Source organism: Microtus oregoni, unplaced genomic scaffold (assembly GCF_018167655.1).
Source record: "Microtus oregoni isolate MIOR12 unplaced genomic scaffold, Mior012 000005F_ref0000423, whole genome shotgun sequence".
In the NCBI taxonomy this organism is placed as follows: domain Eukaryota; kingdom Metazoa; phylum Chordata; class Mammalia; order Rodentia; family Cricetidae; genus Microtus; species Microtus oregoni.
This window is the reverse complement of record NW_024543064.1, coordinates 48,212,778-48,239,653: the sequence shown is the minus strand read 5'-3', so window position 1 is coordinate 48,239,653 and position 26,876 is coordinate 48,212,778. Positions and strand designations below refer to the sequence as shown.

General features: G+C 44.2%; 1 protein-coding gene and 1 non-coding gene across 2 annotated transcripts in view; one reads left to right on the top strand and one right to left on the bottom strand.

Moving 5' to 3' along the window:
* The window catches only part of Ror1 (receptor tyrosine kinase like orphan receptor 1), a 143,742-nt gene extending 117,166 nt beyond the window's left edge, over positions 1-26,576 (top strand). The window contains exons 8-9 of the mRNA XM_041651151.1: positions 10,678-10,889; positions 22,656-26,576. Coding sequence (XP_041507085.1) covers positions 10,678-10,889; positions 22,656-24,083 — 1,640 coding nt within the window. The 3' untranslated portion in view covers positions 24,084-26,576. The remainder of the gene's footprint in view (positions 1-10,677; positions 10,890-22,655) is intronic.
* On the bottom strand, positions 4,371-4,476 carry LOC121449005. Its single transcript, XR_005974464.1, has one exon. It is a non-coding gene; the product is annotated as a U6 spliceosomal RNA (small nuclear RNA).
* Positions 26,577-26,876: the final 300 nt, after the last annotated feature.

The window sequence follows — 26,876 nt, the reverse complement described above, 5'->3', positions numbered from 1 at the left end:
CACCTGGGGGTTGGAGACACTTTGGAGCTGATTCAGCTTTATGGTCCTAGTATTTATGCCTGGGTGGACTGGTCCCAGTGAGTAGGTGAGCTAAGATGTCACTGCCGAGACAGCCAGACTGACAGCTTCAGAGTAGGACCAAACAAAATAAGTGGTCACAAAAAAACAGATAACACAGTCAGTCGTAAGGTGCTGGGTGTCTGAACAGGTGATGATAGTCCAAGCCACTAGTTGTAAACCCACTTATCAAGGAAGGAGGAAAGACGGGGCCCTGAGAGTGGCCTACCCCCAAAGAGCAAGGAGTAGGTCCCAGAGCAAGGAGAAGGGTTAGATGAGGTCCCAAAAGTCACAGACAAGCATCAGAGTGTTCTGAGCAGAAGGCTGACATCTCGACATGTTGAAACAGAGAAACGTTATCAAGAAGAGTGGTAGAGGAGGCAGTGGCCTGTGGGCAGGTTCAGGGTGTATTGGAAACTGGTGAAAATAGGGTCACCGGCCTGTCAGATGTGGGCTATGAGGGAAAACTCAAGGGGGACTCCAGAGCTTTGGGCTTTGGTAGCTTTTACATAGAGGAAGAAAGTCATAGAAAAAGAATTTTTGTGTATTTTGTTTCAAATACTACTAAGAAATGCATCATTTGTTCCATCTGGATGATAATGCCTTATCCTTTAGATGAAGTCTTTTCTGTTTTTAAGACAGGGTCTTGCTATGTAGACCAGGCTGGCTTTGAAATCGTGAAATCCCCTGCCCCATATTCTGAGTGCTGGGAGTTTCTAAGCATGCACAACCAACCCTGACTGTCTCTAATTGATGTCCGGTCTTTAGGTTTCAGTGAATGCTGTTCAGAAGTGGGAAAGTCACTCACCCCCAAACTGGAAGCTCTGTTTACGATCTGATTCAAGGACTCAAGTGCTATTCTGATGTCACAGAAGGCTTATATCTGTAGAGCATCTACTGTGTGCCTTCAGGATGCTTGTTGCTCAGTGACTTCATCCCCATTTAAAGCTCCTATGATATGGAGAAAGTGGTTTGAGTATGTGCCACTGAGGGTGAGAAGGGCCAAGGTCTTACCTGTGTCACACAGACAGTCACTGACAGGATCTGAAACCCTCATCTCCAGCTTGCAGCTCTGACTACACGCAAAGGTCGTGCTCTTCTGACAGACGCTCTCCTCTCACAAATCCTTATGACAAATACAATTTTTAAAAATGCAAGCCTTAATCTCTGGGATCCACCGTTCTGGCTGTAGACTTTGCCGATGGTGATAGCGCATTATTTAGTGGCATCAGTCAGTCAGTCAGTCGTGCTGGAAGGGCACAGTGTATTTCTTTCTCAATATCAACTGGTGGACAGCTTACTCAAAATTCTTGGGGCTGGTTAAGTCTTGTTGTATGAACAGTAAATTTAGATGAACATTAAATCTAGACATGAGACAGTTTTTGCCACTTAGGATTTTGTTGTTTAAAGTTGGTTGGTTTTTTTTTTTCCATTTTGAAAGAACACGGTACCCCTTGAATTCTTCAAGCCAAGCGTCATGGACACCTGTTAAAGGAGCAGGGAATCCTTGGCATGTGACGAATAAAAAGCTACTGAGAGGCAGTGACTCCCTAGTGCAGAAGTCAGAAGAAAACCAGCAAATACCAAGGCTTCTCAATGGACTACTTTGTAACTGCTATAGTGTGCCCAAAATCTTTTAGTTTCCTCCAAATAAATAAATAAATAAAAGATAAGATCCATGTATCAACCTACAGTCAGCCTTCTAAGCTCTGGGGTTTATGTATGTGAGCATATGTGGAGATAGATAGGTGGATAGATGGATAGATACATACACAATACATACATACATACACAGATAAATACATAGATACACAGATAGACAGATTAAAAGAACTTCGGGGCTGACAAGGCATCTCAGAGGGTAAAGGCTCTTGTCACAGGGTGCCACTCCAGAGATCCCCCGTGGTGGGAGAAGCCCTGCAAATTGTGCTGTGACCTCCACATACCTGCCATGGTATGTGCGTGTACAAACCCACACACAAATACGTCTAAGAAAAATTGTAATAGCTTCATCCTGCACAGAGCTGTATGGTGTGGGGCAGATTGGAAATGAGTCATTTTCCTTCTCCTTCTCAAGTAGGATAGAATTTCAAGGGAATGGTCTTGCATTCTCTAGTTTGGTCAAAGCTAAGGAAATTTCAAAATTATCATGGGATTTCTCATTTTCCAACCAACAATTTTTTGTTTTAGTTTCGACTCAGTAAAGCTAAAAGAAATAGTGCAAGCTTTAAGCAGAGAAAGACTGACATTTGTTATACTTTCTAAAATACCAACACTCCGAGTTTGCTGATGATTGCTTTATCTGTGAATTTCACTCTAGAACAGAATATAAAACTAAGTTAGGCCTAATACAGCTACTTAGAATTCTGGGTTTGCCTGGGCAGGGTTAGGTGCATGTGTCTAGCGGATTCTCAAAGGAAGCTTTTTTTTTTTTTTTTTTTTAAGTACAAAAATAATATGAGCAAGGCCTCAGCTCTCATTCTCCCTGTTTGTCGTTCATGTCCTGGGCTTTTCTGACATTAGAAAGACTGTCACTCACTGAAACTAGCCCGTGTTGAGCTTCTATGCTTCAGTCTGTGAATGAGCTAGATAGACCACACCCTACGAAGACATCCAATCTAGTAAGGTATTCAAATTAGAAGGTCAGAACCACATCGAGCCCTGTTGGCTGGTTCCTGAAACTGTGTCTGCCATCTTTGAAAGCTAATAATATGTACTATACACCATCGTGATGACTGCTACCAGTCGAATGTCTTGCCAGATTCTTACACCAGTATCTGGTCTAATGCTCAGTTGATGCTCAATAAAATATGTTGCATTGATTAATTTCATTCTCTCTGGAAGATAAGGGATCATCTCCGTTTTAATGATGGAGAAGCTAAAGAGGTATATGTTTTCCTGCTGCCAAGACAAAAGCAGGTCCCTGGACTCTTCCTGTGCTTCCGCCATGCCAAACCTCTTTCAAGAACAAACTCGGGCTTATTTTGGAGGAATGATCATTCTCTTATCATTTTCCTTCGCTCTTTCATCATCCTGATTTCTGTGCTTTGGGATCCCATCCGTTGATAAAGTGCCCCCACCTGGACCTTTGTCCTTTCCCCACTGAGTCCCTCTCCGTCCCCGGATGCGTCCAGTTGTCAAAGCTGGCTGTCCTCTGTAGATCCCCCTGCAGAGAGAGCTTCACTGTTTGTGTCTCACCTCTAGTCCCTGACCACCTTTCAGGACACCAGCTTTGGATGAGGTGGAAACTGAAAAGGAAAGATTTCGTCAGCGTCCTTCCCAGCCGGCACCTGGACACAGCTGGCTTCACCCAGTCGCTGTCATCCTCGGGGCTGCTCTTTTCCTCATCTCCGGGGTAGAGCTCTGGGTCTCTGACCTCTGAGAAACCCCCTCGGAAAGGTCTAGCCTTTCCGTTTCGCTGTGTGTTGCCCGACTTCTTTCTGCATCCTCCACTGGTTGGGTCCCTCTATTGGCTCAGGTTGGTAGAAGCTTGTTGTCATGGGGAACGGTGTATGGGGAAGAAGAAGAACGCTGCTTGTGTTACTGTTTTCTTGTTCACAGCTTGACCCTTGACTTGCATAAAACCTGCTGTGTGTTATCTATTTCCCCTTCTGTAAAGGTCTCTCCTCTACCAAACAAGCGAGGCTCCTAAGCGGCAGGACAGTTTTTGCCGGTGCCAACCGCGAGAAAACTAGTGAGCCACGTGGCTCCCTTTGGAGTGCTTACAGCTGGCCCGCGGCTTGGCTTGCAACAATTTGCCAAAGAGCACATTGCTGGGCTCTGTACCTGAATAGCCTTGACTTGTCCCATCACCTCCCACACACACTCTTGGGCTCTGCTTTGTCACAGACCATTTTCTGCAGTGTGGTCGTTTAGCGCTCTGGGCAGGGCAGATGTTTTCCAGATTGCGAACACCGCTGTTTTTAGCTCACTCTGTCAGCAGCCTTCTCCCATCTTTCGTAGAAGACCTGTTGCGAGGCAATTTGTCATTCCGCCATTTCTTTAAGCCGAAATTGAACGTTACAGCGAGCTGGATGGTGGCGAGGGATGGAGACGAACCTTTTGTAGTCTGCGGCGTTCCGAAAGGGCTATTTTTGCACTATGGATTTCTAAAGTGCACTTTAGTTTCTAGTCTTTATGTATTTTTAACGAAGAAATGAATATTAGTGAACCAAAACATCCTGCTCGGCCGTGTTAAAATTTTAGTCATAAAATAATGGGCTTTCGAGGCGTTTTCTGTTGTTGGCAGTGGCTATGGTGGTTTAGTTTAAGATTGGCTTGTTTTTTTTTTTTTTGCTTTTGTTTGTTTTGTTTTAAACATGGAAGCCTTTATGAAGTTTCAAGTCGTCCTTATGCAGGAGCCGTGCTAATCTTACCTGTATCCTTCCAATTTTAGTATATTAGCCGAAGTATACACTAGCTTTATCATTTAATTATGAGTAAATCTGTGCATGTATGTGGATCTGCATATGTAATGTGTGAGTGCGAGTATCCATGGAGTCTAGGAGAGGGCATCCGATTCCCTGAAGCTGGGTCTACAGGTTGTTGGGAGCCACCCCACACAGGTGTTAGGAACCGAGCTAAGGTCTTCTGTAAGAGCAGCATCTGTTCTTAACCACTGAGCTACCTCTCCAGGCCCTGCTGATTTTTGACCATGCCCATGAAATGCTCAGTTGTCGACCCACTGTGTGGCTGCTCTCAGAATAAAGTTTGGGAAATTCCTCACTCTTTGGACCCACACCAATATGAACGGCCCGCTGTCTGTCTTTGATGACGGAATTCTGATAGTCCACAGTGATGGTTGCTATTGACTTGGTAGCAGTCATTCACACTTCCAGCAGGAAACAGGCGGCACCAACAGGACAAGGAGAGTTAGGAGAACTGATTAAACAGGTGTGTCGTGGAGGACATGGAGCCAGGAAAGGAGGAAGTTGAGTTCCCACATGCTTTCCTTGTAGCCATCCACCACTACTGTCCCCACCTTATTGTGGAAGCCAGAGATCAGGGTTCCCCATTGATGGTGCCCACAGAAGTCAGCCTTGGAGTGGAACTGGATGGGAAAAGACTAGGAGTGGATCTGGCTGTCTGAGGACACTCAGGATTCACTGACTCGGCTTTGTAGGATTCAAGAGTTTTGCAGGGCCCTAAATAAGTTACATTGACTCAAATTTATAAAATCAGAGAACCCTGGGAGGTCCCATGAGTCTCACCAGTCTCTATAAATGCTGCCAGGTACCTCCAGGGAAGGAACACTTGTTCTCCTTTGAAGTGGGCTGGTTCCCAGCACTCCCGGGTAACGTGGAAAACAAAACTGATGGGCTGAGGGTACAGGGCAAAGCTGGAGTACTTGGCAAGTATGCACAGACCCTGGTCTCTCTCTCACATACACACCCCACCCCCGGCACCTCAGATTCAAAACGTCTATCTCATCCCAATTTGACTTTCTCCTTGGTTCCTCCTTTTCCTTACCTATCGTCTGCCTCTGGGTGGTTGCTGTATTTTCAAATTAGAAGGCACCTCTTTAGAATAGAATACATCATTTAGGGCTTTGTGACCAGAGCAAGCAGTAGTCCGTGATGTGCTTGGTTATTTCCCAGTATTGGCAATGGAAGCTGCTATGTGACTGACTGACAGGAAGGCCATATATGATGTCCTTAGGGCATTTTCATCATGCTGTATGTGCTCCACTTGAACCTTGAACTTGCCAATGAAATGTATTACTAGCCTTCAAAAGGAAGAGAGTGAGTTATAACACTATGTGTTTGAGTTTTTTAAATCGTGGATTTTATGAAGTCTTTCTTTGGCTAGAATGCAAGTTCTAGAATTTATCTATAAATTTCAGCTGCTGTTTTGTCCTAAGATCAGCCCTCTTCAAGAAGGATAAGGAAATCACTGACAAAGCGGAACAGGCAGTTCCCCTAAAGCATAACCCACTATAATTTCATTGTGATTTGTTGTTGAACGGTATACCAGGCAACGGCAAATGGAAACTTATAAACCCACCCATTGCCGCTACTACCCCACCTTCCCTCCACATCACCCATAAGGGCGTCATGCATCAGATAAGATACTTTGGTCAAATAGTTTGCTGAAGTTTGAACATACTGGACTTAAGACTCTCAAATTGGTCTGCTAAAGGTGAAAGAGGTTTTTAACTTTTAAAGTCCAGTAAATGTTTTCACTTGAAGATTAGCTCAGGAAGACAGTGAGCCTTCGTTGATAGGAACTATTTCAGTTTTAAGCACAGGATTCATCTGGGAATAAACAGTCTGTTCTGGGTGTTTCTAGCCTCGAGTCAGGGGCTTAAATGCTGGGCATATTTGCCAACTGAAGACCTAATTGTGAGTCTTTCTCCCTTGGTCTAAGCCTATATTAAAATATCACCAATACAGCCATCCACATACTGCAGACACACTTACTCCATGGTTTTCGGATAAGCGGTAGGGATTCCTGTATTCTCTGGTTTTGACATCTTTTTCGGATAAGACTTGCTTCGTTTCCTTTGAACTCTACGGTTCTGTAAAATGTCTCCCCACCTTTGTTGTTTAAAATCAGTGCATTGTGTCTTAATTCAAGAGCAACATCTCAGGTGATAATTTCACTTTACTGAAGTCCCTCTTAAATAAGAAATCATGTTTTCCTTGCTTTATATCTCAGGGTAAGACAGGGCATTTTCTCCGTTATGCTTAGTCACTACTCAAAGTATTGAATAGCTTTGTAAAAATGGAATAGGGATGTCGGGGATATGATACCAAGCTGTTGGTTTTTTGGAAGGAAATTGGCTGTGTGATCTTTACCACATTGTTGGTTCCAAACATCCCAGGTACTCAATGTGATGTAACTAAGAAGCACATTTAACTTTTAAAGTTATCCCAAAATATTAAAAACCTTCACCATCCTAATTTCTGGACAATTTCTCAGCACTGCATTTGAGGTTTCTGATAACCTTTCGGGTGAACAGTAAGAACAAGGGTCCTTTTCCCAAGGCGATGTGTGTGTCTGTGCTGACTATGGTCCCCATAGACAGGAGTCCTGGAATCCCACACGATGGAAAGAATCCCATCCGATACTGTGGATGACCGTGTGTGTCGTAATTTAGGAAGTGCAGATGCGGTGATGGCAGACGACACTGCTGCTGCCTGGCTGTGGCGAATCATTTACCCTTTCTTAGCTTCAGGGTCTCTGCATGTAAACAGAGATCACGCCAAAGTTCTCGGTTAAAATAAGGAAAATGTTTTGTCTGTAACGGCCAGCCAGGGCCAGTGAGAAGGATCATTGAGAAAAGGCTCTTGCCATCAAACCTGAGGACCTGGGTTTGATTCCCAGGACCCACGCGGTGGAAGTCAAAGACTTCCTCACACTTTCTGACCCCACAGGCGTTCTGTGGCATAAATCATAACACACACCCACACGCCACACACCCACATGCCACACACACAAACACCATGTGGATTTTTTTAGAAAACTTTAATGGCCAGGCAGGGGCTAGTTTTAGAATTTCTAGTAAAGATTGCCCGTTGTCCTATGGTGTACATTTTTTAAGGTTTCTTCTTGTTGTTGTTGCTACTGTTGCTGTGATGAAAGAAACTGGACCCCCTTCTAGCCAAGAGCAGACAGTGGCATGGAGAGGAATGGCCTCAAAGTCTTGGGGTACCCTGAGCTTGACCACCCCAGCATGACCACCTATCATCCCATGGGACTGTTGCACTCGGCAGGAAGACTCTCTGCCTGCCGTGCTCCCGCCATCCTCCGTGTAAGCAGAGGAGCCAAGTCTGGGTGGGTTAAAAGGATTTAGCTTCTTGAAGTTTATTCTCCAGCAGACCCACAGGGGCATTTTTCCCAGACCGCCCATTTACAATAAAAGACCTTCCTTCCGTGCATAATCTGATAGAGAATGAAAGTAGAATAGACTCCTTTGTTGGCAGACAGGTGAGACTCCACTTTCTCTTGTTGTTAAGACTCAGGGTTGGAAAAATCACTAGCGTTACATTAGTAGTGAATTAGCCTCATTTCTTTTGTAATCGTTATGCTCATAATGATTTCACCGAAGATCCAAGACTAACAGCAGGGATAGCCCGGTCATACCGAGAAATTCTATAATGTTAATAACATAGCATCCAACAACTGGATAGCAATTTTCAATTATCCAGGGTTCTTTCATGAACCTGATCCCATTTGAATCTCACAGGAACCAAATAAGATTGGGAGGCTAGCTATTATTATTCCTGTTGAATACAGGAAAAGGTGGAGATCAGAGAGGGTGATTCTTGCTTAAGGTTATTTGGACTTTCCGACTCCAAGTGTTTATCCTAGGATCCCCTTCTAGGGGAAAACTCTGGAGTTGCAACAGATGCTAGAAACGGTACTTTCCATATAACTGTGTTTACAGCAGCTCTATAAAACCCATAGTTTTTCATTTTATATATGAATTTGTTTGGCATAGCTAAGCACTGGCCCAGCTTGACCTAGACAATGCCAGTGGCAGTATTCAGAAGTGTCTGCCTTTAAAATGTGTGCTTCCTTTACTCTGCCCAATTGTCTCTACCCTGGGTACACAGTGTGTGCCTGAACACTCGCCTTAGACCCTGTGCTGTGTGTGCATTGTTCCACCGACCTGATTCTTTCCTATCTCTCCAGAGACACCGCAAACACAGTCACTACTACAGAAACTCTCGTGTTCGTATGAGCCCCAGCAGTCCCTGGGTTTGCTCTTGACACACCATGGTGGAAAGCAGAGGGTTGAGAACTTCAGGGCTACCCTACCTTGCAGGTTGTTCCCATGGCTTTCACCATGAGACGATAGATGCCTAAAATCAAGAATTCAACCCTTGGTAGCACAGGGTCACAGCTAGAGCTGGAGACACGGAGCAAAACTGATTGCAAGACACCCAGCCTCTGACCCACCAGCTGCATATCCTTAGGCTAGCAAGGGGCTTAGCTACCCTGGCCCTCAGACTCCTCATTATGAAAGTAGGGGGGGGGTGCATGTTGCTTTTCCCCTGGAGTTGGATGTCACCATAAACTTTTGAAAAGTACCCAGTTCATAGTAATAGTCATAGCAAGCATTATTTTTTGCCAGTAGAAAAATAAATAGTAAAAATGTTATTTTTTTATTGAGCTCAATAAGCAAATGTAAACCCTTCCCTGAGTCCTTGGGAGTGTTAACACCCAGAGAATGTTCTCAACATCCAGTTTCGGGGGAGGGGGGCTCCTTTTTAAGGTTACATGCTGAATGTGTTTGAAAAGAAGGCAAAAAGTATGGCTGAGTACTCTGGTATCTCATCTAAGGAAAGAGGGAAAGCAAAGACTGTTTTCCTTTACCCACACCGAGGGACCCCCTTACTTAAAGGGACTCTTGGGGCTGCACCATCCTTCTGTCTATACTTGTGCATCAGCCTCACAACAACGTATTGTTAAGTCTTCTTAAGACTGTGAGGGTCTTAAAGGCAGAGGGCATGCAGTAATTCATTCATTCTACACTCCCAGTTCCTGAAACAGACCCTGGTGCACAGTGGCTCGCATTTGTTGACCCACTGCAGGAGCGGAAGGATAGCTGAGTGGGGGCATGTTGTTTCTTCTGTAGAGTAAATAAGCATCTCTGAATTCTGTGTCACTCAGAATGTCCACACTTTGGGCTCTTGGTGGCCAGGGTATGCCCATTTTCATAACCCCTCTAATTACCATCCCATAATTCATGTACCAGACAAATAATTCATTGTTGATGACATATGCCCAAAGTTTTTGGCTTTACTGGTCAGGCTCAAATTAATAAAAAGAAAAGCATACCTCATATCCTTCTGTGTGTATTATATTCTTTGCCAAGGGATGGTAAAATGGCTGTATAAAATTTCAAAAATATACTTCAAAGTGTTAGCACTCACAATTACTGGGTTCATATGAAACCATTCAAGACAAATGCTGGGGTTTCAAAAAGTGTCAAGTTATACAGCACTTCTGTGTTGGAGGGACTTGTAGGCACCCTCCAGAACACTTAACTTCCCTTCTAAGTGAGAGAAAGTGAGACCAGATTGCCAAATAATTTGCTTGAGTTGCACAGCTTGCCAGCCACTGAACTCAGCCTGCCTCCAGGCCCCCACTTTCTCAAGGCTGTGCCCTCTAAAAGCAGGGCCAGGATGCTCCAGTCATGTTGATCCTGGAAGGTGCGGGCCTGGCCCTGCTGGCCCCTGACAGCCAAGACTGGGTGGGACTTAGGAGCACCAGGCTGTGGCAGTTGGCCTGGGCTGACAGCCAGTGGAGAAGAGCCCTGTGGTCTGCATTAAGGCTTCAGTGCACACAGTTTGTTCTCATGTCGCTTGACTTTTAAGGTATGGGAGAATCGAAGGTCCGCTGCTGGAGAGGGGCAACGACATGGGTTCCCTCACACATCCTAAACCTTCATAATAGCCCTCTGTGGTTTCCAAACATTTTGAACTTTAAACTTTTAAACCTCAATAAACTATATTAGGGGCTTGATGGAAACAAATCTTAGTAAGTATTAGATTCTTTTTTTCTCACTGTGAATTTGTGTGTATAGAATAAATCGTTTAAACTGTGCCATGTAATATTAGACATTTTTGTTTTAACAAGTTTAACTCTTGCCCTTTTTTTTTCTGCACCCAGATTCCAAAGATTCCAAAGAGAAGAATAAAATGGAAATCTTGTACATCCTGGTGCCAAGTGTGGCCATCCCGCTGGCCATCGCCTTCCTCTTCTTCTTCATCTGCGTCTGCCGCAATAACCAGAAGTCATCATCACCGCCAGTCCAGAGGCAACCAAAACCTGTCAGGGGACAAAATGTAGAGATGTCCATGCTAAATGCATACAAGCCCAAGGTAAGATGAACGGTGCGGTTCAGGGGAGAGCAAACCACTGCAAACCCCCACCACACCCCACCCCACCACACACACACACACACACACACACACACACACCACTGGAGGAGCCACAGGCAGAGATCAGCAAACACAGAGACTAACCCTACAACTCTGCCTCTGCCAGAGACAGCTCAAGCTTCTGCCCCAGGGTGGGACAAGCTAGACCACAGCCTTACACTGGAGCAGTCGGGCCGGAGGGGCTCTCTGCCAGACCCACAGGGCTCAGAGTGGGAACTGGTTTCCAAATTCAAAGGGAAATCCATGCTCTTTTAACCAAAGTGAGAGAAAAGAGATCTAACATTGTTTACAAACTTGCCTGTTTTTATGGCACATGAAGTAAATATAGAAATCTGTTATACTATGTAATTTTGAATGACTAAGATGGTAAATTATATGTCATGTGCTTCTTGTTACTGTGATTTATTTTTGAAGAAACCTTTTTTATGCCTTTAATAGAAAGATTTTCCTCCTGGCCCTCTTTGAAGCTGTTGGATGGTTTCTCACCTGAGCCTCCCCCGACTCCGCTAGATCAACCCCTTTTCTTGTTACTTCTCCTACAAGTCTTTCAACACGTCGGTTGCTCAAGGTCGTGGTGAGGATCCCAGGGTCACCGGCCTTGCTGTGAATGCAGCTGCTATTCTAAATCCAGCACTGTGGTCCACAGCACTCCCTCTCAGGATGGACAGCATCTTTTACAGAGCCTCATTTCCCCCGCTCCAAGTTCATGCTTCCAAATGCTTACCTTTCCATCTTGTTCCAGCTCCAGGACCATGCATGCAACAGATCCATCTGACTCCTCTCTGTGTTAGACACCGTATTATTCTCTTGACCTTCATGATAAGATTTAAGGAAAAACAATGTCTTCACACTCAAACTAACTCATCTCCTTGCTTATTAAGTAGAATGGAATTTTGGAGACTATCACACCTCATAAAATTTTATTTTGCTTAATGCTTTAGACTTAGACTTTTTTTTTTGAGTCTTCCAAACACATCTGCAGTTACAAAGTCATATTTGTTGGTGAAGTTTTCAGGTTCTTTAAATGCCAAAAATTCACTTTCAAATATTGTTTCTTAAGCTAAACCAGTGCTCATTAGTTAAGCATGAATTTCTACCACTGTACATACATACATATTGCATGTCCTAGAGGTAAGTTCATGTGGTATAGACCCGGGGGCGGGAGTCAGTGAAAGGAGAGGTTCCATGCTTTTGAAAGTCTAGCTTCTGGCTAGCTTGTTTGAATGCATTATAGTCTTTAATGATGTGCCACTTACTGCTTCATACTACTATAAGGGTGAAGGAAAGAGAAGGGGCTGTTATGGGTGTGTATTCTCAGAATAACAGTAGGCTTTTTGGATACTTTTAAATATGCTATGCCTTCAAGATTCCTGTGCAACAGCCATTGTTCTGGGAGGTTCTTTCCCTATTGTTTCTGTGTCACTCAAACAGTTGATAGCAATGGGCACAGCACACAGTAGCTAGCCTCTGTCCTGGGGAATCAGTCCTGACTACTGTACTAGAGTCCATGGAAGAGGGACTTCCATTCATATATAATATATATATAATATATATATATTAGCTTATCCTTGCTCATTATCTTAATTCCATTCTTGCTTGCTTGTAATTCAGGATCTCTAACAGGCAGGCATCTTGGAATTAACAGTTTTTCAAATAAAGAATTTAGAGACCTCTGCGACATAAATAGAGAATGTTAATACATACTGATTAATATAAATTACCAAGGCCGGGCGGTGGTGGCGCACGCCTTTAATCCCAGCACTCGGGAGGCAGAGGCAGGCAGATCTCTGTGAGTTCGAGACCAGCCTGGTCTACAAGAGCTAGTTCCAGGACAGGCTCCAAAAACCACAGAGAAACCCTGTCTCGAAAAACCAAATATATATATGTGTGTATATATATATATATATATATATATATATATATATAAATTACCAAGACGTATGTACCGGGAGCTTTTATTTCCATGATCAAATTTGATCTTAACAGACATTACATAAAGTAGATACTATTATGCTATTGTATAAGTAGGGCAACTTAGACCCCCCCCCCCAGAAAAAAAAAGCCAAGAAACAAAAAAGAAAGAAAGATTTTCTGATTCTAAATAAAATCTTTGGACTTACTAGCTCATAAAGGTTTTACAAAGTATTCATACACAAAAAGTGAGAAGGATCAGCACTGGATCCACTTGGACAGTCTATGCTGGATAGCCAGGGATAGCCTGGCTTCTCAGAAAGCTGGCAGTAACCAGAATTACAGTCAGTCACAAGCCAAGTGATGTACCGCAGCCCGGGGAGGAACATGTAAAATTTGGCCAGAGTAATAACCCTTCTCCACCCTCCATGATCAAAGAGACAAACGTTAAGAGGTATTGGCATGAGGCTTCATGGGGCAGACATAGTTTTCATTGTTTCCAATTTTTGACATATTCCTTGCAAAATTTCCCAGTGTGGAGGTTTCTCCAGCACAGGACTTGGGATTTAGCCACAAATGGCTCACAGGCTCTTCTGGACCAAACCAGCAAGTCGGGCTGGCTCGATTACTTGACTGGGTTTGGGGAAGGGAAAAGAAGCAACAAAACAAATATTATCTCCCCCCCCCCCGCCCCCAAGGGATTCGGCTCTGAGTTGTTTGCTTTGGTTCTTACCAAGTGCCTTTCCTGAAAGAAGCACAAAGGACTTTGTAGACCTTCAAGAAATTTTCTAAATGTAAACAGTCAGTCTCTAAGACTTCTTTGAAAGGTCACCACCACATAAATATTGCATGTGCCTATAAAATCTAAAAGGAAGAGACACTCATAAGAAAGAACGAGGAAAGGCCTGAGATCAAGCAAACAATGAGAGTAAAACGGAAAGGCTTTTTGGAGCCAGGCGTGAAAAGGGATTGAGGGGTTGATGCCGGCCTGCCCTGGCCTTCCTCAGACTTTTCCTTGCCCTATTATAAAGCCAGAGACCCCCAAGTTCCTTATTTATCCAACCGCGTGTGTCTTTCAGGGTGGAAACTGTCTGTCTCCATCTTTCCTCACCAGAGGAACTTCTAACATTCCCTGTCAGTGTTTGGATTGAAGAGAGGCTTCCCGGGGAGATTAGAAACAACCCCTTTTCCCATAAGACAATAAGCAGCCACAGCAGACAGACTGGCTGCAAGGTGGGCCTGGGCCCTGGAACGCTAGGGTGGGATGCTGCAAGAAGAGGCTCTTGATGGGTCCCAGTTCATCAGAGTGGCGGCTTAGCAGAGGCGTGGGCGGACAGGAGGCAGACCTGTCTCCCTGTGGTACCCTCTTATGGCTCAGCACCTCTAAGAAGCCACGAGCCCTTCACCTGTTTCTCAGCTCTTCCAAGAGAAATAGGCTATGTTTGCTGTCTGTTATCTTTTTTTTTTTATACAAAAGATTTCAAGCTACTTAATTTTTTTAATGGGTTTTCCAGGAGTGCCCAAACTAAACAAGACTTTTCTGTATTGTACTGTGAATTTTACAGTTTAGGGGAGTTTTGCTTGTTTTCTTTCTTGGGGTGCTTTGGTTTGGTGGAGGACTATAGAAAACGAAGGACCTGGAAATGGACTTCCCTTCCCTCTGCCTCTTTTCCCTGCCTTCACTTCCCCAAACCCTCCCAATGCTCAAAAACAGACTGTCCCGCCTCATGGGTGGAGAGACAGTCTGTGACATACATCCCTCAGCAGGGACAGAAGACATTGAGCCTTCGGCCTCCTCGCCTACCTGAGGGTTAGCTAGGCAGGTGAAGAGGCTGAGGCATGGGGAAGTTTAACAATGACCCAAGAAAAGGAGAGCAGGCCTAGGCAGGTCACAGCCCACGTCGCTCCAGGGCCAAACTCCTACAGTTCCTGACTGTTGGGAAGAGCTGCCCCACTTTCTGACGCGGGTAGCTTCAGGCAACCTCACCCTCATAGCTTGCCAGCTGCTCTGTTTTTTTTAACATCTAAACTACACTTCTGTCTGTCTTTCCTCTTCCACTAAGGTGGTGGCCGAATATACTGAAGTGTGTCTGTGTATGTGCATATATATGTGTGTGTGTGTACACCCTTGTATATACATGTTTGTATACGTCCCCGTCCCTTTTTCAGGTCTTCCAAGCCCTGCTATGATCTGGTTGCCCTCTTTTGAACACCTGTCCTTCCTGATGCCGCGTCATTTCTGTCCTCAATCACTTTCCCACTAGGGCTGGAGAGGTAGTTCAGCATGTAAGAGCCCCAGCTGCTCATCCAGCAGAGCTGGCTTCAATTCCCAGCACCCATACAGCAGCTCAACCACCAGTAACTCCACTTAGGACATCTGATGCCCGTTTTTGGCTTCCATGGGCACCAGGTATGCCTGTGGTGCACAGACATACATGTAGGCAAAAATACCTACACACTTAATGGATTTTTTTTTTTTGTATACTTGTCTATTTTTTAAGGAAAGCCTTTCCCACTTAGTCTCCCAAAGCTCCTGAGTTCGCCATCCTATTTCTCGGTCTTCTGGGGCTCATGGGTGGTGTGATTTAATTCAGTGGCCTTCTCCAGGGCCCCATCCTCTTAATGTCTCCGAAGTACCTGAGAGTCCTAACCACCATCTTGAGATTCTTACCCACTGGCTTTCTTCCTGTCTCCTTTCATTTCCTTTGCTACTGCTTCTTCACTTTGCTGGAGGGAAACATCTCTTTTCTATTTCTCTGCCTCATTCTGTTCTCTGGCAGGCCTGAGCTCCTCCAGGGTAAAATGACTCACCAACTGGGAAGGACCAATCTCACACTATAGAGTTCAGGCCGGCATCCCAGAGTCCCCACGGTCTAAGCCTAGCTGTTGTAGCCACATTTTGCTCCCAGCGTATTGCCAGGAGGTAGTAGTCTGATAGTCTTCAAAGAGCCAGGATTTGGAGGTAGAAAGATTGGATTACAGATCTTGGCTCCATTATCTACTGGCATGAGATCTTAAACAAATCATTTACTCAACACTTCTCCCAACCTTTATTTTCTCACCTGGGAAGGAAAGATAAAAATAGTACTTAGGAAGAATGTGTTTGGCGCTTTTGAAGGTAGTGTGTCTGGCACCTTGCAAGTTGAAATAGCTAGAAATCCCTATTTTGGTTCCGATGCTAACTACAAAACCTTTCTGAAGCCAGATGCTCTGACTAGGGCAGTGTGTGTTTGGAGGAAAACAACAGGACCCAGCAGCCCCCAGCACAGCTTGAAAGAGCAAGAGCAAGGGGATCAGCTGAGACGTAGACCTGACTCTTGGACGTGGACAGCTGTGGCATTGCAGGTGCCCATCCTGATGGCATGCATCCCTGCCTCACCTCCAGCATCAAGTGCATCAGGGTTTGAGAGGGCGTGACAGTGACAGCTGTGAGGCACCCACTCCCTATCTCAGCTGGAGAGCCCCCGTTGCCATCCTGCTTCTGGGGAACGAGCCTCATCAACAGGGATCACCAGGGGACTGACTGACACACGTCATTACTGACGTGCGGCTGTAGGATCTCCACAGACCTTGCCAAACTTCCTGGGGAAGGAAATTTTCACTCGAGTTTGGGGTAAAAAAAAGTAAAGCTTGAGATTAATATTCCCCCAAAGTCCCACAGCCAGCAGGAAACAAAGCCAAGCCTCCAACCAGGTGTGCATGGTTCAGGGTCCAGAGACTTCCTTTTAATCCACTGCCTTAATTTTCATATTTGCTGAAACACATGAGCCCATAGGATCACAGAATAATTGATCTGTTACAAAATCAGAAACATCAGGGGTTGGAAAGATGGCTTTGTAGGAGCATGTACCGCTCTTGCAGAAGATGGGAGTTCATGACTTCCTTTAGCTCCAGTCCCCGGGATCAGACACTCTCTTCTGGACTACCCGGGCACCTGTACTCGTATGTCTGAACTGTGCCTCTTCTAGCCAATTACTCTGTCATTTGAGCCTATCATGTGAGGAACACACACACATAGACATGTCCATTATATGCTCTTGATGTTTAGCACATGAGAAGGATTCAAATATGCAGCTGCTATAGGCTGAGATTACGGCATTAATGCCGGAGCTGTGTTTCTTCTCACACACAAGTCAGTATGTAAACTGGCTATTCCACGTTATTAGTATCTACGTTATTATATGACTTGGTACATTAATATAGATTAGATTAGTTGTGTATAGATTAGCCTTTAAAATACATCCTAAGTAACTGGCTCTATATTGGAGGCATAGCCGAGCTATATCAAGAACCTTGAATCTCACTAATATCTCAGGGCATATTAACGCAGTATAGTAGAGAACATACACTGGAGCCTATTATTCATTGGTCCGAAGCTTATCCTTTTCTTTCACCTGGAGTTTCCAAAGCATCTCTTTAATCACCTTGTAGAGATCAGAACTGTTCCATCAGCTTCTTCAGCCACCCCATGATCGCCTTTGCAAGTAAAGCAGGGGACCCCGTTTGCTGAGTGAATAATCTGGACATACATCTCCAGTTATATCAGTGACTTAGAAGTAAGGCCTCCAGACCAAGGTCTACCTACCTGGGGACTGCTGGACATGGGGCATCTCGGCCCTGCAGAATTAGAGATCTGCTATAACACATGTGTTGTCTAGGAAGATCTGATGTCTGCTAAATGGAGACATGCTGGTTGGTACTTGAGAGTCAGAAAGGAGTCTGTCTCCAAGGCAGACAGATCTCAGGGAAAACTGGGATGTCAGAGGTTGCTGACCTGGCAATGCCCTTTCCCTACATCCCTCTACCAAAACTACACCTCCCATGTTGGTAGTGCCAGGGCCTGTCTCGTCACTCTCGAGTGGGCAAGCATAAATGCCATGCTTTGGAACCTCCTCTGCCCTTGAAAATGCTTGTGTTCAGGTACCATCTGCTTTTAAACAAAACACCCACAGAGTCACAGTTGACCTGGTCATCAAAAACATGGAAAGTGACTTTGCCTTAAGTGACAAGGATGGCAAGGGGTACAGAGGCAGTCAGGGTGAACTTGTGGATATGAACTTCAGCAGTCTTCTCTTAGTAGCTGCTAGTGGAGCTCCTTTCTGCTCTAGGGTCTCTTCCCCTCCCATGCCACACCGTAGCTCCTTCTTCCTATAAGAGGAGGAAAGTATTATTATTATTATTATTTATACAGTGTTCTGCCTGCATGTGTAACTGGAGAGTTGGATGCCATTTTGTACCCAGAGACTGTTTGTTTGTTTCAAACTATATTAATTACAACACTGTTTAGCCTATTAGCTCAGACTTCTTATTGGCTAGCTCTTATATCTTAAAATAACCCGTTTCTATTATTCTATATATTGCAACGAGTCTGTGGCTTACTGGGTAAAGTTCCAGTGACCATCTCCTTCAGCAGCTACCTGGCATCTCCCTGAATCCACCTACTCTATCTATATATCTCTGTTCTTATTTTCTGCCTGGCTTTACTCTGTCAAGCCATTGGCCAAAACAGCCTTATTCATCAACTAATAACGACAACACATATACAGAAGGACATCCCACATCATGCATGTATGCCTGCAGGCCAGAAGAGGGCACCAGATCTCATTACAGATGGCTGTGAGCCACCATGTGGTTGCTGGGAATTGAACTCAGAACCTCCAGAAGAGCAGCCAGTGCTCATAACCTTTGAGCTATCTCCCCAGTCCAGAAGAGGAAAGTCTTAAAGGGAGCTTTGCACTGTAAATGACAGGGCCACACAGATTCTCACCTTACTTCCTAGGATAATCAATGTAAAAGGAGCAAGAGATAGTGAGCCTACTACCAGCTCACTTGCCCGAGGCATCTTTTCCATTGTATTCTCACCTGAGGTGAGACTTCCCCAAGATAAAAAGATAGAGTCATTTAGAGAGCTCTTGTTACCCATCTGTGCCCAGCTCTATACTAAAAACAGTTTTTAAAACCCTGTCAATGGCTTATCCCTTCCATATGACACATGAAGAGATCCCTCGCTCCTCGGCCATCATTATGATCTTGGCCTCAGGGTCTGTGTCTTCGTCAGACCTAGAACAGATGCATACTGGACTTGAACTTACATGTTCTTTCCCTTCTGCAGAGCACTCATTCCCACTCCAGCCCAGTGGCTCTCCAGACATGACTTGGGGAAGAAACCCTATCCGACCCTGGCCAACCTATCCACTTCTGCATCAACTTCTCCCCCCCTCCCCCATCAAAAATGATACAATTTTTAAAGCCGAACTGAGGCAGATGTATGTTTACTTTGAGAAGTAAAAATGTTAACATTTAAACTGAAAGCCTGCTTCGGTTTTAAGGTTCTTAATTGCCTTAGAGCATATAATAAACGCAGCCCATCTTGTCATTCAACTAATGGAGGAGTGATGGAGAGATAGGGGCCGGGACCCTGCTCTTCCCAGGGTGCCTTTGTACTTAGTTTACTTTGGCACCGTGCCTCGTGTGTATTTTACACTTCTTTACATTTTGTACATCCCTGTATGACAAATACTTGTCAAACAAAAACTAAACAGATTTATAACCCCTTAACTTGAAATGAACCAACATTGAACTGCCAAAACTTTATGACTTCATTTTCGTTCATAGTTCTCCACTGCATTGGTTCAAACAGACAAACCCCACTTGAGGTCAAGCAGAGGTCATTTCACTTTCATTACTAAAATATAATTTACAATATGCCAGACCTAAACAAGTTTAGCCTAAAGGGTTTGTATAATGTAAACCATCTGTTCCTTAACAATACAGCTAATTTCCTGCCATCTCCGAGCAGTCTGCTGACGGCTTCTTTTAAGGGGTTTTATGATTTTTTAACTAGTTAAGGATTTATGTAAAATTCGAAAATGAGTCTGTAGTTAAGACTCATTTGTACCAAGTAACTTGAGCAGTTTCTTAAATGCAAATCGCTGTATAAATGGCTCCCCTGAAACTAAACTTGGAGTCCGTGTTGCTGGGCGTTTTCTAGACCAGCCGCTGCAGGTGCTCACGAGAGTTTCTGAACTGAGCCATTTGGGTGTTTTCCCTACTTGTTCCCACAACCAACGCTCAAATTTGGTTTTAGGGTGACTCTTGCCAACCTTGCCCTCCTTAGAGAAGTCAAAGAAGACATGCGTAGCTGCGTGCTCTCAAACTTACCAGTGCTGATGAGCTATGACAAGATGCAGTTGGGTCAAAATGGAGCCTTTCGTATGCACGAATAAAAAGAGAGAACCGTTTATAACATCATCATTCCCTTCTTCTGACTCGGGCAAGTCGCAGAGCCCTGCTCAGCCTCCAGAGCCATTGCTCGGCCTGGCCTTGCTGGCCAGAGCCTTGGCATAAGCTTTCCTGGACATTCTCTACTCTTTCCTCTCTCCTCCTTCTCCACCAGCAAAAGGAGTTCCTGGAAAGGCGAATGTGAGAGAAGGAATTTGCTTACCTCAGTAGAGGGAGGGGCAGTTCCAAAGACTGGGGGCATTGGCCAAGCCCTTGCCAAATTCCCGGTCACCCCTTCTCACCCTGAACTCAGAAATTTGGCCTGCTCTTGTCTCTTTCCCACCTGATCTCTGCCTCCAACCATGCATCCCAGGAAGAGGAGCAGTCTACCTGCTGCTCAGCTTCTCCCCTGCCCTCAGAATCCAGATGAATTCTATATCAACTTGAAAAACACTTGTTAAAGAACTAAACAACTATACCAAACCAAAGAAAGTCTTAGAAAAGAAACTTAAGACACATCTTTAAAAAAAAAAGTAAGGGAATTGAAAGGACCTCTAGAACTAGTTGAGGTCTGTTTGCAGATCTAAATCACTGACAAAATTTATTCTACTTCGGGATGGCTGCAGAGTGGTGAAGAAATTCAAGTTTATTAGCTATACATTGGAGCTCGCTTACAAGCCTGTGTTGCCAGTTAAAGTTGGTTGTGTGCTGCTCAGCCGTTAACTAGTCTTAGAAAACAGCAGATCCAAGGTGTCAACCAAGATTTGCTTGCACTCAAAACTCAGTGATTACTCCCAGAGGTGTAAGAGAGCACCCAGGTCTTAAGTCCTTGCTCTCAGTCTGATCGGCCATTGGTTTATTTCCTGCTTCTCATTATCCCAGGAGAGATGTTAGTGCTCAGTCCCTTACCCTTCCCTAGCATCAAGACCTGGAACTCCTGCTCAGGTAAAAAAAAAAAAAAAGAAAAAGAAAAGCAATGAACACCTACCAAACTGTTTAAGAGGCCACAGCAGCCACTGGGTTCCTTCCAGTTACTTGATTACCATCAGCTGTCATGGGAATCCTTACCTTAACATCATGCAGAAAGGATTTATCTCGGGTTACCCTTCCCAGAAATAGTAAGATCATCCCATGCTTTGAGAAAACCAGTCAGCCTACATGATGGAGAACCACTGATCTAGACCATGTGAGAAAAAATAGTAGGTAAACTTATAATGGCAGAAAAGAAATCCCTGATTAGTCAGGAGGAAAGACTAATGTATGATTTTTAATTTAATTACTCTGTTAATTCATGTTTTTAACCTAACCCTGAAATTTTTAGTGTGTAAAATAGCTGAGTTGAAAAATCTCTGCCTCCTCTCCTTCTCTCTCTAACTCCCACTTCTATTAGAGAGCCACTGCTGCTCTGAAATTCCTTTATCAGCTCTCTCAATTTTCTTACACATATACAAAGGCATAGGAACAGGTCTTTCTATTTCTCCACTTTTATGCAAAGGTTATGTATGACATTAGCTGCTCTGCTTTTTATGAACTAAAAGCATTAGGATTTTAGAGACCATTCCATGCCTGCACATAGAAAGTTTCCTTATTTTCCACAGCTTTATAATATTCTGTTTAGTAGCCACACACACTTTTATGCCTAGGAATTTAACCTGGGGCACTGCACATGAAGGCACTTTTAACCCTTGAATGGTAGGCCCAGCTCTTGTTGAGACTGGGTCTTGGCCCATGCTTGCTGTAAACTCCTAATATGTCTACCTGTGTTTTCTGAATTGCAGAAATTGTGTTTTCTGAATTGTAGAAATTCAGAATTTAGAATTGCAGGCATGTCCTTGCTGAGTGCTAGGATTGCAGGCATGCATTTGCTGAGTGCTAGGATTGCAGGCATGCATTTGTTGAGTGTTAGAATTGCAGGCATGATTTGCTGAGTGCTAGGATTGCAGGCATGATTTGCTGAGTGCTAGAATTGCAGGCATGCATTTGTTGAGTGTTAGAATTGCAGGCATGCATTTGTAGAGTGCTAGAATTGCAGGCATGCATTTGTAGAGTGCTAGGATTGCAGGCATGCATTTGTAGACTGCTAGAATTGCAGGCATGCATTTGTAGAGTGCTAGGATTGCAGGCATGCATTTGCTGAGTGCTAGGATTGCAGGCATATGCCACCATGCATGCTCTACCTTTTTTTCCCTCCATTTTCTGTTTACTTGTTTATTTGTTTTCTCTTCAGGGGTTTGTTCAGTTTTTAAGATAGGGCCTCACTAGGTAGCCTAAGATAGCCTCCATCTTCCTTCCTCAGATTCCACAGTGCTAGGATTACATGCATCTGCCACCACACCCAACTTCTTTAACAGTTATTGAAATTAGTCTCTAGGGAGATACTTGAGTCATTTAAGTACTATCATGGATAGAACTATAATAGCAAACCTCAATCTACAGGGAATTACAAGTACCATTACCATTACCTTCAGCACAAGTACCCCACCTGTTTCCCTTTGGTATGTCCCATCTCTCCTTTCAGTGCCAAGATGTCCAGTTTTAAGAATGGTTTTAACCCACACTTTCCCTTTCTTGCAGAGCAAGGCTAAAGAGTTGCCTCTTTCTGCTGTACGTTTTATGGAAGAATTGGGTGAATGTACGTTTGGAAAAATCTATAAGGGCCATCTCTACCTCCCAGGCATGGACCATGCACAGCTGGTGGCTATCAAGACCTTGAAAGACTATAACAACCCCCAGCAGTGGACAGAATTCCAACAGGAAGCCTCTCTCATGGCAGAACTACACCATCCCAATATTGTATGCCTCCTGGGCGCCGTCACCCAGGAACAGCCTGTGTGTATGCTCTTTGAATACATGAACCAGGGAGATCTCCACGAGTTCCTCATCATGCGATCCCCACATTCCGATGTCGGCTGTAGCAGCGATGAAGATGGGACGGTAAAATCCAGCCTGGACCATGGAGATTTCTTACACATCGCAATTCAGATTGCAGCGGGCATGGAATACCTGTCTAGTCACTTCTTCGTGCACAAGGACCTTGCGGCTCGCAATATTTTAATCGGAGAGCAGCTGCATGTAAAGATTTCAGACCTTGGGCTTTCCAGAGAAATTTACTCTGCTGATTACTACAGGATACAGAGTAAGTCTTCACTGCCCATTCGCTGGATGCCTCCCGAGGCCATCATGTATGGAAAATTCTCCTCTGATTCTGATATCTGGTCTTTCGGGGTTGTGTTGTGGGAGATTTTCAGTTTTGGACTCCAGCCATACTATGGGTTCAGTAATCAGGAAGTGATCGAGATGGTGCGGAAGCGCCAGCTGTTACCTTGCTCTGAAGATTGCCCGCCACGAATGTATAGCCTCATGACCGAGTGCTGGAATGAGATTCCTTCCCGGAGACCGCGCTTTAAAGATATCCACGTCCGGCTTCGATCCTGGGAGGGCCTCTCAAGTCACACCAGCTCTACCACTCCCTCGGGTGGAAACGCCACCACGCAGACCACCTCCCTCAGTGCCAGCCCTGTGAGTAACCTCAGCAACCCCCGATTTCCCAATTACATGTTCCCGGGCCAGGGAATTACACCACAGGGCCAGATCGCTGGTTTCATTGGACCAGCAATACCTCAGAACCAGCGCTTCATCCCCATCAATGGATACCCAATACCTACAGGATATGCCGCCTTTCCGGCTGCCCACTACCAGCCTGCAGGGCCTCCCAGGGTGATTCAGCACTGCCCACCTCCCAAGAGTAGGTCCCCAAGCAGCGCCAGTGGTTCGACCAGCACTGGCCATGTGGCCAGCTTGCCCTCATCAGGATCCAATCAGGAAGCAAACGTTCCATTGCTACCACACATGTCGATTCCAAATCACCCCGGTGGAATGGGTATCACTGTTTTTGGAAACAAATCTCAAAAACCCTACAAAATAGACTCGAAGCAACCATCTTTGCTGGGAGACTCCAATATTCATGGGCACACCGAATCTATGATTTCTGCAGAAGTATGAAATGTGTGACCTTTGTATATACTCTATACCAGACAAACTAAAACGTGGCAGAAAAGATTTATATTCAAATGTTTTTATTGAAGGTTCTCGCTTAGCAGACATTGCAATGGGTGTCTTCTGTGAAGTTTAACTGTGTCTTACTGGAAAGTCAACCAGCCAGGAACAATAATGCCTTGTGGGATTGACACTCCACCCGGGTGTGTGTTGTGGTGTTGGGAAAGGACCGATTCAAGTACTGAAAACCAGTGAAGAGAAACAGAACGTTGTAATTACTTAGTAAACCAAAAAAAGGAAGTCAGATGGTGCTCTGTGTAATTGCCGTTGGTCACCATGGATGATCTACCCCCAAATGTATATACTGTAGCGTTTGTCTACCTGCTGTCCCTACTTCATGACAGATGTTCAGGAACTATTCTGACTCACCTTAGACTCTAAGCGTGTTTGAATGGAAGTGGTGTTTAGCACCACAGAGGGAACTTGAGGCCACGTCTGAAATCTCGGATGGAAATGAGCCATACAGACTTGTCATGTCCACAGAAGTCCTCTCAGTAATCGGGTTTCTCTGGGATGGTGTGGGGTGGTGATGTGAACCTCCTCTTCTCATCATGAAGGCCTTTTCCAGTCCCTTTTCCACAACATGTTTACACAGGTCCTAAAGAAGGTAGATGCGGATACTGGAAATGGCTGTAGATTACAATTGGGGTCATTGCTTTAGGGATGGGGCACCCAAGGAGGCACAGTCAGGAAAATGGTCCCCAGCGTGGATCAGCATCCATGGAGGAGGACCGAGGGTTGTTTCACTGTTCCTTTGGTGAGCTCCTCTCTTTAGGAGCTTCCCTGGACCACTCATGCTGCAAACGGGTGATGCTAGAGGCAAGCACACCCACACCCATGCCTTGCCTGCAGCCTGTTTACAAGTTGGCCAAGGTCTGGGGAGTGTTTACTGTCAAAAGACTGTGAGCAAGAGGAAACCCTGTGATGATGCCAGTAGCGAGCAAATTTAAATTCTCACTTTTCTTGTTCTTTTCCTGGAGGTGTTCACCAATTATATTCTAGCACCAAGAAGGGTAGCAATTTATTCATAGAACTAGCTGGAATCCAAAGACAATACATCCTATCTTGAAAAACATTATAGGATGTCTAAAAAACATACTGAATGCTCTCAAAGACTACAAAACCCCAAATTCCTTAACTTGGCAAACAAGCCGTTTGATCCTTCTTGCCTTTCTTAGGGGATGACATCAATTGTGCCCATCCTGGCAATGAGTTGCCAACCACATTTTACCAAGTTCAGAATTCTGTGGGATTCAAGTTCTGCATAGAAAGGAATTTTAAATTCGATTTTTCTCTTGTTAAAAAAAAAAAACCAACTCCTTTATTCTAAGAAAAATGTCAGCAAATCTTGCTTTTATTTTAAAGCTATAAAGACTTACAGGCTTATAAGATGCAAAATAAATCCTGGAACTATTCCATGAGAGAAAGAAATATTTCTTGAGGGGAATATATAAGAAAGTTAAAAAGACCTTGATGTTTCTTCCTTTAAAGGTAGAATTTGCGTAGGAAATCTGTCTACCAAAATGTGCCTAGTTTTCCCATACAAACATGAACTTAAAGGTACTGTGAACTCAAAAGAGTTGGCTATATTCAGATTTACCAGGCAATAAATTAAGAGCTGTTTTGTGGTGTGAATAAGCTGATTCTATGTAACATGTCTTGAAGTTGAGTAGAGGAGGAGATTTGTATCCTTTTGTTGCTATGCAACTGTTTAACCATGACGCTTCAAACCACAATTTTGTATATGATATGACAATCAATCGTTTTCCAAGAATATTTATTTTGAGTAAACACAGTCCCAGTGAATCTGTGTTTTCAAGGAGTCCCTTAGAGGGGGGGCTAGCATTCCATGAGCCAGTGAGATACCTTCTCTGGAAAGTCATTATTATGGTTAAAAAAATAAATTCAACTTAGTTTTTTATAAAGAACTATAACGTTTATTTTTAAGTCTTTTATAATAACTGAAGCCATGAAGATGAGCAAGCTAAATTTCAAAACCACTTGTTAGAATTATGAAAACAGGGCTGAGGTGCTGCGGCACGCAGCCTCTTTTGTATTAAATGGTACTTTTTTCACAAGCTGAAAAATCTTTCACTTTGTTGACCATATTTTGTAAGCTAACTTTATTTTCAGGTGTTTTTTTGTAATAATTTCTCTGCACAAAACTGTCTATGGTTTGTATCACAGAAGTGAAAATATATCTGCATTTTTATATCTGGTCTGTTTCCTTCTTTCCTTTGCTTGTGTTTAACTCAATGTAGATTTTCTTCAAGTATACAACGGCAATGTTCAGATAGCTCACACTGCCGTCTCTCCCCTTATCCTCACTGCATGCGTTTAATCACTGTACCGATGTTTGATTTGTTCTTATGGGCATTCCAGATAGGGAAGCATCTTTTGTAATGACCAAAAGACTATTTTATATTGAGGATATACGCCTATGTATTTCACCACCGGAGATGATATTAAACACTGATCATTTTATGCTGCTGTTTATTAAAATGTTTACTATGAAAGATGTCCTGAATATTGCTGTCATAGGAGACTCTGGAAGTCGTCACATTGTTTCCAATGACTGACGTTCCTTAGAAGGAGGGATCACAATTCTTATTTTTGTCTTACTTCAATTAAATGGCATTTAAGTATATTTTAAAAATAGACTCGCCTGGCTGGGAATATCGCTCAGGTAATGCAGCACTTGCCTGGTATGTGTGATGCCCTAGGTTCAAGCCCCAGCGG